This window comes from Ananas comosus, linkage group 10, assembly GCF_001540865.1.
Source record: "Ananas comosus cultivar F153 linkage group 10, ASM154086v1, whole genome shotgun sequence".
Taxonomy (NCBI): domain Eukaryota; kingdom Viridiplantae; phylum Streptophyta; class Magnoliopsida; order Poales; family Bromeliaceae; genus Ananas; species Ananas comosus.
In genome coordinates this window covers 11,773,454-11,788,419 of record NC_033630.1, presented here as the reverse complement: position 1 = coordinate 11,788,419, position 14,966 = coordinate 11,773,454, and the positions used below count along the sequence as shown (strand labels likewise).

The 14,966-nt window shown below is 40.8% G+C and overlaps 3 protein-coding genes across 4 annotated transcripts; 2 read left to right on the top strand and 1 right to left on the bottom strand.

Annotated features, from left to right (window-relative positions):
* LOC109716876 (pentatricopeptide repeat-containing protein At1g71060, mitochondrial-like) lies at nucleotides 217-2,168 on the bottom strand. The gene has a single exon (XM_020242476.1). It carries the CDS (start codon nucleotides 2,070-2,072, stop codon nucleotides 504-506), a length of 1,569 nt encoding a protein of 522 aa, XP_020098065.1. The 5' UTR covers nucleotides 2,073-2,168; the 3' UTR covers nucleotides 217-503.
* On the top strand, nucleotides 2,584-6,498 carry LOC109716875 (GTP-binding protein BRASSINAZOLE INSENSITIVE PALE GREEN 2, chloroplastic). Of its 2 annotated transcripts, XM_020242475.1 has the most exons (4): nucleotides 2,584-4,055; nucleotides 5,314-5,398; nucleotides 5,502-5,669; nucleotides 5,921-6,062. In XM_020242475.1, the coding sequence occupies exons 1-3, from the start codon at nucleotides 2,622-2,624 to the stop codon at nucleotides 5,645-5,647; spliced, it is 1,665 nt and encodes a 554-aa protein (XP_020098064.1). In that variant the 5' UTR covers nucleotides 2,584-2,621; the 3' UTR covers nucleotides 5,648-5,669; nucleotides 5,921-6,062. The 2 variants fall into 2 exon arrangements, with proteins under 2 accessions (XP_020098064.1, XP_020098063.1); XM_020242474.1 differs by lacking the exon at nucleotides 5,314-5,398 and having other exon boundaries at nucleotides 2,586-4,055; nucleotides 5,921-6,498.
* Nucleotides 7,192-14,558, top strand: LOC109716873. The gene is made up of 11 exons (XM_020242473.1): nucleotides 7,192-7,599; nucleotides 7,685-7,777; nucleotides 8,479-8,646; nucleotides 9,663-9,748; nucleotides 10,501-10,589; nucleotides 10,972-11,075; nucleotides 11,166-11,268; nucleotides 11,682-11,757; nucleotides 11,875-11,986; nucleotides 13,541-14,072; nucleotides 14,231-14,558. Exons 1-11 carry the CDS (start codon nucleotides 7,353-7,355, stop codon nucleotides 14,319-14,321), a joined length of 1,701 nt encoding a protein of 566 aa, XP_020098062.1. The 5' UTR covers nucleotides 7,192-7,352; the 3' UTR covers nucleotides 14,322-14,558.

Below are 14,966 nucleotides of genomic sequence, written 5' to 3'. Positions count from 1 at the left end.
TCCTGACCACGACTAGAAAAAATTTATCCCCTAGGCGCTATTCAACTGGGAGAAAACAGGGGATAAACTCAACTAACTATTTTCATACCACAAATGCAGGATAAAAGGTTAGAGAAAGTTGTTTTCATTAAACCAGGTCATCAATCAATTGTGGTAATTCCTACGCTACCGTCACCGATTCATAAAAGTTCATGGAATAAATGCTGATAACGGAGGTAAAAGAATCGATCCATGCCGCAGAAAGAGTCACGATTCATAATCATAAGAAGATAAGGGAAGAGAAGAATCAGACAAGTAAATTTCAACAAGTTTTATGTGAAAGAAGCTTTGCAAAGAGCGATCTCGGAAAACAGATTCCTCTTTATCGACTATTTACCATGTTATACCTAAGAAGATTTTATCTCTAATGTTACATAGCCTGCACATAAATAGCATTCTTTTTCTATGCAAAGATATAATATCAAAGCAAATACGCAAGTAAACAAAATAACATAACCGTAATTCTAATGAGCTTTCCATTTTATAAGGAGGTACTCATGGATACTTCCCTTACCGACTTTCGTGAGGCTGTGCCGCAGCTTCGAAAGTGTCGAGGAATACAACTTGACGCCACTGTCGATCACCTCCTCGGCAAATTTCCAAGCCTCCGGGAGCAAACCCCTGCCTCTTAGCCTCTCCACGATCATGTTTCCGCTCTCCTCCACCGGCTTCAATCCATTCTCGACCATGCACCTCCACACCTTCTCCGCCGTCTCCCAATCCTCCGCATCCAAAAAAATCTTAACTGCAGATTGGCAGCTGCCCGTGCTCGGGCAGTGCTCGTTCCGCACCATCTCCATGAAAATGGCGGCGGCTTCGCTCAACTTGCGGCCCCTGAGCAGGTGGTGGAGCAACAGATCGTAGGTTTCGGCGTCGGGGAACGCCCCGTAAAAGACCATTTCATCGAGATAGCGGAGGGCGGCGGCCAATTCGGCCTGGCCGAGGGAGCACTGGAGCGAGATCATCGAATTGTACAAGGCGGTGTCGGGCGCGCACCCGGGCCGCGACGACAGGGCATCCCACAGCGCGGCGGCCGCGCGGGGGTCGTGGGCCGCAACGCAGGACCGGATGGCGGCGCGGAAGAACTTCATGCCGGGGAAGCAGCCGTTCCGCCGCATCGCGTCGAACGCCTGCAGGGCGTCGGCGAGGCCCGCCGCGGGGGAGGGGCCGGCGCCGAGGAGGGTGACGAGGAAGGAGTCGAAGGCGGCGGCGCAGGCGGGGTCCCAGCCGAGGGTGGCGAGCATTTCGTCGAGCACCTGGCGGGCGGCGCGGGGATCGGCGTCGGCCTCGCAGCCCTCGAGGAGGATGGCGAAGGAGTCGGCGTCGGGGCGGGCGCCGGCGGCGGCGGCGGCGGCGCGGGGGAGCGCGGCGCGGGCGTCGGCGGCGCGGCCGGCGCGGCAGAGGGCGGAGAGGAGGGAGTTGAGGGCGGCGGAGTCGCGGGGGAGGCCGAAGGAGGGGAGGGAGAGGAAGGCCTGGAGCGGGGCGTCGGGAGGGGAGGCGGAGGCGGAGGCGAGGGAGGAGAAGACGGAGGCGAAGGTGGCGAGGGAGAGGAGGCTGAGGGAGTGCATGGAGTGGAGGGCGTGCCACATGGGGGGGAAGAGGAGGTTCTTGCCGAGGAGGTCGACGAGGAGGTTCCAGGAGTAGGGGGAGTGGAGGTGGGAGAGGTGGCGGGCGCCGGACCAGCGGAAGAAGGCGAGGGCGGGGCCGGGGTGGGAGTAGGAGAGGCGGAGGACGTGCTCGACGTCGGAGTGGGAGAGGGAGGGGATCGACGCGGCGGCGCCGTCGAGGAGCGGCTCCACGGCGGCGGCGGAGGGGGCGGAGGCGAGGAGCTCGCAGATGAGCCGCAGCTTCGCGGGGAGCTCCGGGGCGTCGAGGTAGGAGGGGAAGGACGCGACGGAGCCGCGGCGCCTGGGACCGTCGCCGGCGCCGGAGTCGGCGACGGGGTAGGCGTCGGCGCCGCGGCGCTTGGGGCCGTCGCCGGCGCCGGAGTCTGGGACAGGGTAGGCATCGGCGGGGCGCTTGCGGTGGGACATTGGCGAGATCTCGAGTGGGGTTTCTAGGGTTAGGGTTAGGGTTTTGGGGGATGGGGAGGAGAGAGGCGGGGGTAGAAGAAGAAGAAGAAGAAGAGGTATGACGCAGATCGAGTTGTAGAAGATAAAAGGGTAATAAGGCGAAAGTGAGGGGCGATTTCAGAATTACGTATAGTTGTGGGGGTTGCTAAACATATTTAGGAAAAAAAAAGTGTATAAACCCCAACTTTACCCGTTTTGTCAAATAGGACCTGAACTTTTAATTGTGATATTTAATTTTTTTAACTTCATCAAATATTTTAACAATCTCCTCTACTTATAACTTAACCGAGCTTTTTAATTATAAAAAAATTAATTTTCTGAGTATAATAATTAATGGAAAAATTAGGCGAATTTATAAAGTCTAAAAAAGTCTAATAACCAAAGTAAAAATTTAAGGACCTTTTACAAAAATAGTAGAATTAAGGGGTGTATGTGCATTTTTTAAGAACGCTCCCTCCCTAAAATTACCCCCCCACGATATCACACTCGGAGCTCGTCGAGCTCCCTCCCATGGCGGAAACCGTCCTCTTCCCCTCCGCATCTCGCCTCGCCACCTCCTCCCTCCTCCTCTCTCATGGCCGTAAAACCCTAATCCCTCGTTCCCTCCTCTCCCCCTTCTTCTCCTCCTCCCTCCTCCTCCCCTTCTCTCTTCTTCTCCACAAACGCTTACTCTCCTTCTCCCTCTCCTCCACACGAACCCCGGCCCCGATCCTCCATGCTTCGCTCCGCACCTCCCGATTGTTCAGCGAAGGGAGGGACGAGGACGAGGCGCGCCTCGTTTGCCCCGGATGCGGCGTGTTCATGCAAGAATCCGACCCCAACCTCCCCGGATACTACCAGAAACCCTCGTCGCCATCTCCGGACGAAGACACCGGGTACGGTTCCGAGGACCCCCTTTTCTCCGATTCCGAAGAGATTTTGGATGAATTGGATGAGGGTGTTGATGGGTCGTCGTCAAAATTTGATCTTGGTGAGGGTTTGGTGGAGGATTTGGAGGAGGAAGATGATTGGGATTCGGATTGGCTGGATGAGGAGGATGAGGAGGAGAGGTTGAAGAGGGAATTGGATGGTTTCGCCCCCGCGGGAGTCGGGTATGGAAATGTTACTGAGGAGACACTGAGCAAGATGAAGAAGGAGAAGATGTCGAAATCGGAGAAGAAGAGAAAGATGAGAGAAGAAGAAGCTAAAAGGATGGAAATGGAGAATTCGGCGGTAGTGTGTGCGCGGTGCCACTCGCTGAGGAATTATGGGCAGGTGAAGAACCAAAAGGCCGAGAATTTGATCCCCGACTTCGATTTCGATCGGTCCATATCGACCCGATTGATGAAACCTTCGAATAGTTCTCCTGTTGTAGTTTTAGTTGTTGATTGTGTGGATTTCGATGGATCATTCCCTAAGAGAGCGGCAAAATCTTTGTTTAAGGCATTGGAGGGAAGCAACAAGAACACTAAGACAACTAAACTGCCGAAACTTGTTCTTGTGGCAACTAAGGTTGATCTTCTACCCTCACAGATCTCTCCAACAAGATTGGATCGATGGGTTCGTAACCGCGCCAAGGCGAACGGAGCCCCTAAGCTTAATGCAGTTTATTTGGTGAGTGCCCGCAAAGATCTCGGAGTTAGGAATTTGATTTCTTATATAAAGGAATTGGCAGGTCCTCGCGGAAATGTGTGGGTAGTTGGCGCACAAAATGCTGGAAAATCTACTCTGATTAATGCGTTTGCGAAGAGAGAAGGCGTTAAGATTACGAGATTGACTGAGGCTGCAGTGCCGGGGACTACATTGGGTATTTTGAGGGTTACAGGGGTTTTACCTGCGAAAGCGAAGATGTATGATACGCCAGGTCTTTTGCATCCGTATATTATGACGATGAGATTAAGTCGAGAGGAGCAGAAGATGGTGGAGATCAGGAAGGAATTACAGCCTCGGACTTTTAGAGTAAAGGTGAGTCGTTTTTATCTCTATATGAAATACTAAATTGGAATGATATGAATTTGTTTCTGGTTGTTCTTCTTTAATGGTGACTTGATGAAATGTTTTCTAGTTTATTAGTATAGCTGTTTGTGAACATAAAGATGAGAATTTCGTGTCATCCCTAGCAGATATTTGATATATTTTGCAGATTACTTAGTTCTAGAGCTCTAAATTGATTTCTTATGATAACAATACATGTCACCGAGTATTTGAACTTCAATTATACGATAGTAATGTGAGATGGAATCAGGCAGTTTGTTTCACCAAAAGTGGAGGAGGGGAAGTTGTATTCGACCATAAATGCCCACTTCTGCTGTTTGGTTTGAAATTCACCTGCAACTTGTTTTTTCACCCTTTTATGTGCTAGTGTGGAATTTTTTTGTAAAACAAACTAAGAAAGTGGAACCAAAGCAAGGAAATTCTTATCAAACAAACAAAGGTAGAAAAATAACTTTTACTGGAACTTTAGTTCAATTGAAAGTTATTTTTAGCCTGAAAATTAATTGTGGGAAAAGAAATAGCCCCTAGGTGATGATGGACCTTGGGAAAGATGATCGAGATTTCTCTCTTCAGATAGAAAATTAGTCATTTAGTGTTACACTGTCGTTGCCCTATTCTTCTCTTCCATGCACGATTAAATCCTTCACACAAAAACTCGTATGGGCATATACAACCTGCACTCTCCACCTAAAAAGTCGATATTTTTTGGGAAAAGTTAGTCTTCTCCTCTTTTTGTTTGTTTGTATTCTCTCATGTTTCATCAGCCATAGGATGGCTTTCCTTAGATGATATCTGCTTTACATAAATTTGCAAATGTACGCAATCTTTTGTACCTTGAATTATAATTTGTGCCGCAAGTACAAACGGAGTTTCGTACATATAGCATTTCCATTTCTTCCTTTTTCCGGCTGCATATTGAGTACTGTAAGATATTTTTTGAGTGCCAGCGTACTTCCGATGTTCGTTTTAATAGTCGAAGTTCTGATGTGTAAGTGAACTTTTGGTATGTCTTAATGTTTTCTACGGGTGATTAAGTAAATTGGCTTGTCCTAAATAGTTCCTAATAACATTGCCCTGGCCTAGTTGTTATTGTTTGGCCTCTTTTAACGGAAATCGAGATGATTGGCACCTACTGAAACAAATTATTTTGGTTTGAATTTCTTTTAAATTTTCTAACCATCGTTTATTTTTCTTTCTTTTTTTTCTTTTTTGGGTGGAGGAAAAGTAGGCAAAGGTTGTAAAGAGAGATTTCTCCGCAAACTTGCAATTAGCCCTATGCTTACAAATGCATAAATTTCAATTTCGAACATTTGGTAATACGAATCCAGTTATTACACAAATATGCACAGAGAAAAATTTATGTGCTATTTTACTTGAGAGTTGAACTCAAGAGAGACATCTTTTTCACTGTCGCAGGTGGGGCAAACGGTCCACGTGGGTGGTTTAATGAGATTGGACCTAATCGAGGCCTCTGTGGAAACGATTTACGTGACGGTTTGGGCGTCTCCTTATGCTTCTCTTCATATGGGGAAGACGGAGAATGCCGACGACTTAAGGAATAAGCATTTTGGCGTCAGATTACAGGTGAGATGAGATCTCTATTCCCTCACTGCTATTTGAATTAAGATTATTTGATCCGAAGTTCTCTCTTTTACCATGCAAATTATATCCTAATAGAGATGTATTGACATAAAAGATGCTCCTGAACTGAGCTTCCAACATTTATATACCCTTATATACCTGCAAAATTGCCTCTTTGGCCAGAGTTTATCATCATTTTATGTTCATTTGTTAATGATCAAGTACTATTCATATCTTTGTTGTATGTTTTCCAGCCACCTATTGGCCAGGAGCGGGTTGCCGAACTCGGCGAATGGAAAGACAGAGAGATAAAGCTTTCCGGGAACAGCTGGGAAGCGAACTGTGCGGATATTGCAGTTTCCGGTCTCGGATGGTATTCGTTGGGCCTAAAGGGCGACGCCCGTTTGAAGCTATGGACCTTCGACGGCATCGAAGTTACGCAGAGAGAGCCGCTAGTTCTCGACAGAGCTCCGTTCCTCGAACGCCCCGGATTTTTGTTACCAAAGGCGATTTCTGACGCCGTCGGTGAGAGAAGTCGGAAGGAGGCGGAAAGAAAGAGGATGGTTGAGAGAGAAGAGATTACTGTCTGAAGGCGAAGAATCCGAATTTTTTGTGATTAGTAGAGAAGTAATCAACTGTTCATTGTAGAGCTCTCAGTGCAAGAAGCTAAGTATTTTTTTTGCTTTCTGAAACTGCAGTTCTTGAAGCAAAAGTATTATGGTCCCTTTCATGCATTTTAACAGTATCAACCTTGTCTACATGTAATTATTATCTGAAATTTTTGGGATTTAAATTGCTTGATCTTATACATGATTCATATATGAATTATTAACTGACTGGGAATGATTTATCTATTTATTTATCTTCTTTCCTTCTTTCGGATCTTGTCCACAGGCCCTGACCGAGAAGTTTAAAACAAGAATTTAAGTGCCATGGTATGGGGTCGTGCTAGAAACTTGTCGGTACGGTGCGTGTCGAGTCGTATCGATGCGTGTCGGTCAAAAAAATTTTTTTGTGCCGTCACATAATAGCATGAAATATTTATTTTCTTTAGCAACAAAATATTCTAACTATTTATTACCATTTTTTATTACATCTTTTAAATTTTATTGAGAAAATTATTTATTATTTTAAAGAATAAAGGGTTTTGAGCTGTGCCATCGACGCGGTCTGTGTCGACGACGCTTAAAATCTTAGTTTAAAATAAGAAGGACTGAACCTCTGATCTTAAAGATCATTACTATTTATGAAGTAACAGTAATAATATACAAAAGGATGCAACATAATTCAGTATAAATATATTTGCAATTTATTATTATATTTGTAGGAAACTGTACTAAATTAATCCTAAAATATATATTCAGATATTTCTTGCATTTAGAAAAAAAAAAATCATCTGGGTGGGCCACACATGTCAGACTTGTCAGTGCCACACCGTGAGTCCGTGACACCACACCACGATTACACCGTGGGGCCTTCACACGTGTAGCACATCCCCTCTTTCCCACGTGCCACGACCTCTCTCCCCACGCATCGACAACAACGAAACACCCTCACACACACACACTCTCTCTCTCTCTCTCCCCCAAACCCTAATCACCAGGCCCCAAACCTCCGCTAAACCCTAGAAAGATAGATCCAATTCGCCCAAAATGTTGCTGTAATCCCTTCCAATTCGCACGACGAATGGGTTCTTCCCTCCGCCTCCACTCGCCATGCCTTCCGACGAAGGGTTTCGTCTCCGATTTCGCCTTCTCCGCCCTTCAATTGGCTCCTTACGGGTTCTCAAATGCCTCAAATAGACGATTCTCTCCTCGGATTTGTTTTGCGGGTACGAAGCTCGAATCGTGGTCGGTTCCTGCGGATGCAAGCTTGATCGATGATGGGTTCGGCGGTTGGTTCACTATTAATCCGGAATTACAAGAGAGAAAGGGTGAATTTTTGGAATTTTCTTCAGATTTTTTGGTTAATTAGTTGAGAAAGAATAATCTTTATCTTCGTTATTCTTTAATTTTTAGTTGTAGGATCATGGAAAGCAATTTTTGTTGGGATTGGGGCTCCAATGGCGGTGTTGTTAGCTGCCCTAACATATTTCTCAATGTCAACGAAAGGTTCTAGTTGCGCTACTTTATCCTCTTTTTTTCCTGATTCTTGAGGTTGCATTAGCATTTGGTTAGCATATAGGATTTGATGCTGTTGTTATAATGTGGTTTGACTTGGAGAAGGAACTGATTTTGTTTCCTACTTGAGCATTTAGCTTATTTACCTGTAACTCCTACTTAGTTGATGAAGTTTATTGCTTTTCTATTTAGTTGAGCATTTAGCTTATTTACTTTATTGTTGAATGCGTCATGCATCATTACTAGTATTTTGATCGCATGCGAAGTAGCTAAGGACCTGATCTTTTCTTGATCATTCAAACTATTGAAGCGGCCATTAAGTCACTATATTTGGAATGTGTACTAAGAACAATTGTATTTCTCTAATTTATCATTGAAGCACATTTTTATGCCTCTTTTGCAACTTTTAGCACTTAGCCATGCCTTAAATGTCATAGATGGTTACTTTTCTGCTTTGGCTTCACTGTAAACTGGTGTCCTCTTATAATGTTTGGCAAAGTCACATTTATTTGTTGGCATATTGTTTCTATTTCGCAGATAATGTTTCAGGGAACTAGTTCCACTGCTACTGAGATTTACTTGCAAAAGTAGTTGTTTTAGTAAATGGAGTTTGCTAATCCAGCTTGGAGGGTTATTTTGTTATGCTTTCATGCTACAGGAATAGCGTATCTGACAGGCAATAAACTTTCCAGGTTTAAAGCTTTGCCTGACTGCTCCATTTCATACACTTTATGAGAAGTTTGTACCTGGGGAGTCTTCAAGAGATCCTGATAAAGATTTCAGAAACACTGAAGTGGAAGTTAAACAAGATTCCAAGGGAAATCAAGATGTGAAGGTTGATGCTGATAATCTTCCCACTGGTACTTGAGCGCGAACTTTTACATATTTCTGAACAGTTATAGACTTATAGCTTCTTTTGTTTACAAAACTCTAATCAGTTTATGTGTTGGGCAAGGCAAGGTATCACAGTATTTGGGGTCTCACTGCATTGATTTTGTTATCCAAATTTTTGTATCTGAGAATTAAAATAACATACTTGTTAAGAAAACTGTGTAAACAAATGAAGAAAGAAAAAAGGATATTACATTTGTCACTGTATATTGTGATCTTCACTGATTCCATGTCTTTTGAGAGTATTAGGCTTTTCTCGCGTTCAGTTAATTGAGGATCTGTCTTTTGATATTCAACTATGATTGGTCAAGTGTGGTTATGCCTTTGTGCACCTCATACTCATTATATCGATTATGTAAGTTGATTAAGAGTTAAGTAAGTTGGCTAGCAAGTTTTGTGATTAATGAAGTCAAGTACAATTATTTTGTTCAGTAAGTTAAAACCTAAAATTTTTTTTCCTATAAAGATAATTTTCAATTTCTATTTCTAAACAGTTGCATGCTCTTTATCTTTCTTTGAAACTGTAGATTTCCCAAATGCTTTTGTGTTTTTAGCTTGCATTTTAGTTTGAACACTACATGGAGTGTACTAGAGCTCTTGCAGCTCTTCAGGCTGCCAAATGGGCTGTTGAAGAAACACTAATAGCTGTTTCACAAGATCTCTTTTAACTGCTTCTGGTTGCTGCAAAGGCAGAAGCGTTTATGCCCTAAGTAGTGCTAAGTTTTCAGGCCCCTGAAGCTTAGTGTAGATTCCAGCCACAATAAAAGCTTCAGCCACTTTCTAAATGCTTTGCAGCATGCTTTTTAGAGTAGAGGAGCTGTTGTATAAGCCGGCCCAAGGTCCCAAACAAAGACAGTTTGAAATAATTGAGCTGCAATTGTAACTCAATTCTTTTATATATCTCTTTGCCTTTCCATTTTAATCAGCATTTTTGTGCACCACTAACCTTTTTTTATTTGTGGGGTTTTATATGTTTGCACGTTAGCATTTGGAGGTTGCAAACGAGTCTATGTTCCATTTTCCCCTGATTCTGCACAGTTGGAAGCTTTATCTGTTATGAAGAAACTACAGGTTTGTAATAAGAACACACTCATTTAGTGACATTATTTGACATTTTTGTTTCAATTAAACAATGTATAGTTGCATGCACATGATTATTTTATGTCAATGGCATATTAATTTTCATTGGGCCTGAGAAATTTTGTGGTTCTAGTGTTTCTCTCTAAGATCTTTAGCACCTGTCTAGGGTAAGTTATCTAATGGTTCATTTAATATCATCTTCACAATTCATAAGCGTAAGATTAGTATGGTTTTAGGGTTTTTCTAGTGAACTAATGAACTGTCCGTAATGGCAAGAAAGGGGGAAAATTAAGTTGTCAGCAGGAAAGGAAGGCTATCTAAATAAAGACTACGCAAGTGGCTATCTTGTTTATCCTTTCTTTAATAAAGACTACGCAAGTGGTTGTCTTGTTTATCCTTCTTTGATATTCTATTTGTATGGTTTGTAATACTTTGTCTTCATTTCTTTGTCACATCTCCAAAATATCTTCCTCTCTGACACACTTTACTAGCTTATAATGCTTTTAGAAAGCCTAATGATTAAAGAGCTCCACTTTAGAAAAGCTTACGTTCTAATCTAATGTTCTGTTTGACGTTATATGATTGAAAAATCGCACTTAAATTTATTAATTATCAACAACAAGCAATGTTTAGCATGTGATGTTAAACATAGTTAGGTTTGAGTTAATTTTCTTATTTGGTAGAAATAATGTTGTACTGCAGTTCTGAGCATGGACTTTTGAATTAACTTTCATGGTACTCAGATCATTGAAAATGATGTCAATGCCGATGAATTGTGTACCAGGAGGGAATTTGCAAGATGGTTAGTCAAAGTAAACTCGAAGTTAGAGAGGTAATTGTCCAATACAACCAAGCTTTTAGCAATTTATTGTTGGGTCTTTTACGTACAGATTCTTAGAAAATTATGTATTCTCAAATATGCCCTCTAAAATTTGAATTTCGTTTATACCCTTTAAAAGTGCAGATTCTTTCATAAATACTGTTATCTTAAGTTGGCGAGTCATCCGTTGCTTGGGGAGTTAATTTTGAATTAAAAAAGAGGCATCTTGTTTGTTACATGGGGATTATATAAGGCGCAAACGGAAATTCAAATTTGTGTATAGAGGGAGATAATTTTGCGGGGCATAGATGTAAATATAATTTTGTTTTGGTTATATGAAATTTTTGTGTTAGAAAACTAATATTGTTGTTAGTTTATAATATGATCTTGGCAGGAAAAGAAGGCACAAAATTATTCCAAACATCTTGGTTTCTAGTGCGGCTGCAACTGCTTTTGATGATGTGCCTGTTGATGATCCTGATTTCTGGTTTATTCAGTGTAAGTTGTCCGCAATGTGTATTTGACAAACTGTACGGTTGTTTCTGTTAGAAATCTCATAATCTGATAAGATCAATTTGTGCTCAAAAGCACTAGGAGAATCTGGCATCGTTGACAGCAAGATCACATATGTCGGTTCTTCATATATTGGTGACTCTGGTGGTCTAGGAAATTTCTATTTTTTCCCAGAAAGGTATCTATCTTTAGACACTGGCTGTTTCTCTATTGTTATGGGTGTATTCATCCTACATTACTGGAGCTTTTATCTAAAAATATATATATATGTATATATACCCCTACAATATTATGTTATTACATTTACATGCTGTCAAAAGCTGACTTTTCCCTCTATGCTGCAGTTTTTTGAAAAGGAATCCGATTCATGTGGCAAGTTGGTTTTTGTGTTTGAAATTTTTTTAAAGAGGTGTATTTTTGTCGGTGAAAGAATATATATTTAAGAAAATTTTGAAGGGGGATGTAGGAAAATGCAGATTTTACTGGGATACATATGTAATTACCAACTAAAAATTTTCTGGTTTATGTATGTAATTTCTCACTTTTTAATTTTGCTTGTCTTTATCATTAGCTGCTTATGTTGTCGTGTAGATATTTATCTCGACTTGATCTGATGAGGTGGAAAACCTTTCTAGAGTATTCGTTCACTCCTGGAATGGATGAAAAGGTATTAATGTACTTAAACAACAACTGTTCAAATTTGCTTTTTTTCTTTCCTCCTGTTTTTGGTACGATGCTGCTTGGTTTCTTGCTGCTGCAAAAGTCTGACTTGATTACAGTCCAGATATTAAGGGAAGAGGTGGGCATTTTGGACTTGAGTGCTTGTTCTGATGTACCAACACAATTGCTGGTGGACTTTATGGGTGGTGAAAGGAGCATACTCAGGAGAGTTTTTGGTATGACCTACAAATTATCCTCTGTTTCATTTTTGGTTCGATGCTTGTTTGGTCAGCTGCTTGCAAATAGTTGCTCCAGAGGTTGTGCTGCGGCGGGAAGCTGAAATTAGCGTTCTGTTTCTACAGTGTGAAGCTGTTGGGGAACTTACTAGGTTAACTGTCAGTACTTTTTCAAACAGTTCTATTCAAACAACGTTTCTTCAAAGCTCCAGCCAGGTGAAATCAGTCGTTGGACTGGCAGCCAAAACTACCCCAATAAAGAATTCTGTCATACATTTGATTTCTTAAAATTCGAAAATCAAAGTCTGAAATTCTATTGACGAACTCCCATCTTTTCCAAGAAATCAGAATATATGACCGAATCTGAATTTATGATTTCTTTCTTATATTGGATCCCTCCAATTGGTTCTTTCAATGAACAGTTAGGCATATTTTTGGCCTGATTCTCTTGAGGAAGGCTATTCGTATATTTGAAATTTCATCGCTTCTGAAATATATCTTTTAAGTTGCTTGCAAGTTGATTTAAATTATATGTCCCCTTTTAAGTTCACTCTTTGTGCTGAAGTTGTATTACTTTTCAAATTTCAATCTGGACTCCCCAATGTTCAAGAAATTCTCAATTTTACATCTATGAATTCTAGGATGTTTTCTAGTCTATGTATCACAGGCATGTCCGACACCAATGCTCGCTTCCATAGCACATCCAATTAAAAAAAGAACATATTTTACTTTTTTTTAATGCAAATATAATGTAATATGATAAATATTTGGCTTTTTGATGAATGCATCCAAATTCTTTTTGGAGGATATAAATAAACTATTTATGGTGGAGAATTTTTTTCCTTATAATATATGAACTATTAATGAGAATTTTATTAACTTCGTATGAGAAATATAACAATATTTTAGTAAAATATATATTTTATATATTTTAAATATATTTCTATATTAATAATATTATTTGTGGTGTCCATGTCATATCCGTATCCTAATTTTTTAGAATCTATCGAGTTGCTGTGTCTGAATCGTGTCTTATTTCATGTCCCGTGTTTGTGTCCGTGACACCTAGATTCTTAGTACGCATTTATGATGATAGCATGTTTTCTAGTAAACATTTCTTACAATAACCACCTAGAATATAAGCCTGTCCATTTCAACTCAAGGCATTGGATCAAACTGTAGATTGGAAGTATACGACCATTTACTAGCATATAGTTGTGGATCAGTTATTCGTAATGCGGTTCTTATTGTTTTTTTTTTCCTTTCCATTTTGAATCCATGTATACCAGATTACTGGTCCATGTGATCTCGTATGGTTCTGTACTATGTATACGATGTACTTCTTCTTAATCTTATAGCTGGAAAAAATGGCCTACTCTATGACCAATAAGAAGAATATATATATTTCCATATTTTTTTGCGGCTGTGCTGAATTTTAACTATTGATCAATTTTCGTTGATATTTTTTTTTTTTGACAAGTAATCAAAATCTGTCTTACATTTCTTTCTTTTTTTTTAATTTTTTTTTTTTGTAATTTTCTTCATATTCAACAGGAAACATTAGGCTTCTTCAGCCCCATAAACCTGTAACAAAGGCACAGGCAGCAGTAGCATTAATCAGCGGCAGAATGGCCGAAGTAATCCGTGCTGAACTGTCACGACTCGAAGCAGAAAATTCATCAAGGCTAGCTGAAATGGAGGAAATCGGGGCAGAGTTAATTCAGAGAGGGGAAATTCAGAGTTATTGGGATGAGAAGCTAAAAAAGGAGATAGACCGTGAAATTGAGGCCGAGAAGGATCTTCAGACCGCTTTAGATGAGTTAGAGAAGGAGAAATTAGCTCAAGAGGAAAGCAGGGCTTCTTACCTGAAAGAGAGAGCTGCTTTGGATTGTCAGAAGCAGCTGCTTTCGGCCTTAAGGGAAGAAGTTGACGGGTTGTGCGATAAGCTTTCTGCTGAGAGAGCTAATGTTATGGCCGAGCAACTAAATTTGGAGAAGTTACACGATGATATGCGAAGCAAGCAGGATGCGATAATTGAAGCCAAGTCGATATTGGAAGCCGAGAAAGAGGCTCTCTATATTCTCAGGTGATTTAACTCGGTCCTCTTTTTTTTCGATTTTGCAATCATATACCATGTCTCTAATGGTCCGCGAAATCAATATGGTTACCGGAAACCTTTCGAGCAAGGTAGAGAGGTGTGACTATACTATATTGAATTCCTTTGTTCAAAATAATGCAAACCAGGTGCTGGGTAGAAGAGGAGGCAATGCGGAATCGGGCTAGAGCAGAAGTTCTGCAGCAGGCTGTGCGCAGATGGCGATTCAGCGACGTGTAGTCAAATTTGAGCAGGTAAGCTCTCTGGGATTTTACTGCAATGCATAAGAGATCTGATGCGTAGCATTTTACAAGTTTATCTTCTCATTTTGTTTTCTTTGTTTCTTTGCGCAATTCATTTGATACAGTATGAATCCTTTTCGCTGTCAATAATAGTGTTATCATTCCTTTGGAGAGTTGAAAATATGTTTCTTTTTTCCTTTTTTTTTCAGATAATTAAGAGTTCCGTTTCGACTAATTGCATAATTAGACTAAGCTCTTGTGCAATTTCTCTGATTAAGTATGAATCTTTTCGCTCTCAAGCGCAAATCAGTTTCTCTTGTTTTAAATTTAAGTCTTTTATTATTATTTTTTATAAGATTTTTTTTTATTTTCAGCCGTTTATTTTTAGACTAATCATTTGATAGGTAAATAACGTCGAAAAATTATGAAATTTAGTTTTCAAATACTTAACAATAGTATAGATCAAGTCTAATGGAATCAATAGTCGAGTTGGAAGCTGCATAATTGAAAATAATTTGGCAGTACAGAGGCCTTCATGCTAACAGATTCTTATATCTTTTATCTTTCTTAATTTCATCTTATTCCCCTACTTGATCTCAACATTTTGGATCAGAAAATAGGGGGAAAAAAAAACAGAACAGAG

Bases quoted from the DNA above. Each gene is read 5' to 3' on its own strand.
- LOC109716876 (XM_020242476.1), bottom strand. From the start codon at position 2,072: ATGTCCCACCGCAAGCGCCCCGCCGATGCCTACCCTGTCCCAGACTCC.
- LOC109716875 (XM_020242474.1), top strand. From the start codon at position 2,622: ATGGCGGAAACCGTCCTCTTCCCCTCCGCATCTCGCCTCGCCACCTCC. The intron at 4,056-5,501 runs GTGAGTCGTTTT...TCACTGTCGCAG, and splicing joins CTCGGACTTTTAGAGTAAAG to GTGGGGCAAACGGTCCACGT. The intron at 5,670-5,920 runs GTGAGATGAGAT...TATGTTTTCCAG, and splicing joins ATTTTGGCGTCAGATTACAG to CCACCTATTGGCCAGGAGCG.
- LOC109716873 (XM_020242473.1), top strand. From the start codon at position 7,353: ATGGGTTCTTCCCTCCGCCTCCACTCGCCATGCCTTCCGACGAAGGGT. The intron at 7,600-7,684 runs GTGAATTTTTGG...TTTAATTTTTAG, and splicing joins GGAATTACAAGAGAGAAAGG to TTGTAGGATCATGGAAAGCA. The intron at 14,073-14,230 runs GTGATTTAACTC...AATGCAAACCAG, and splicing joins GAGGCTCTCTATATTCTCAG to GTGCTGGGTAGAAGAGGAGG.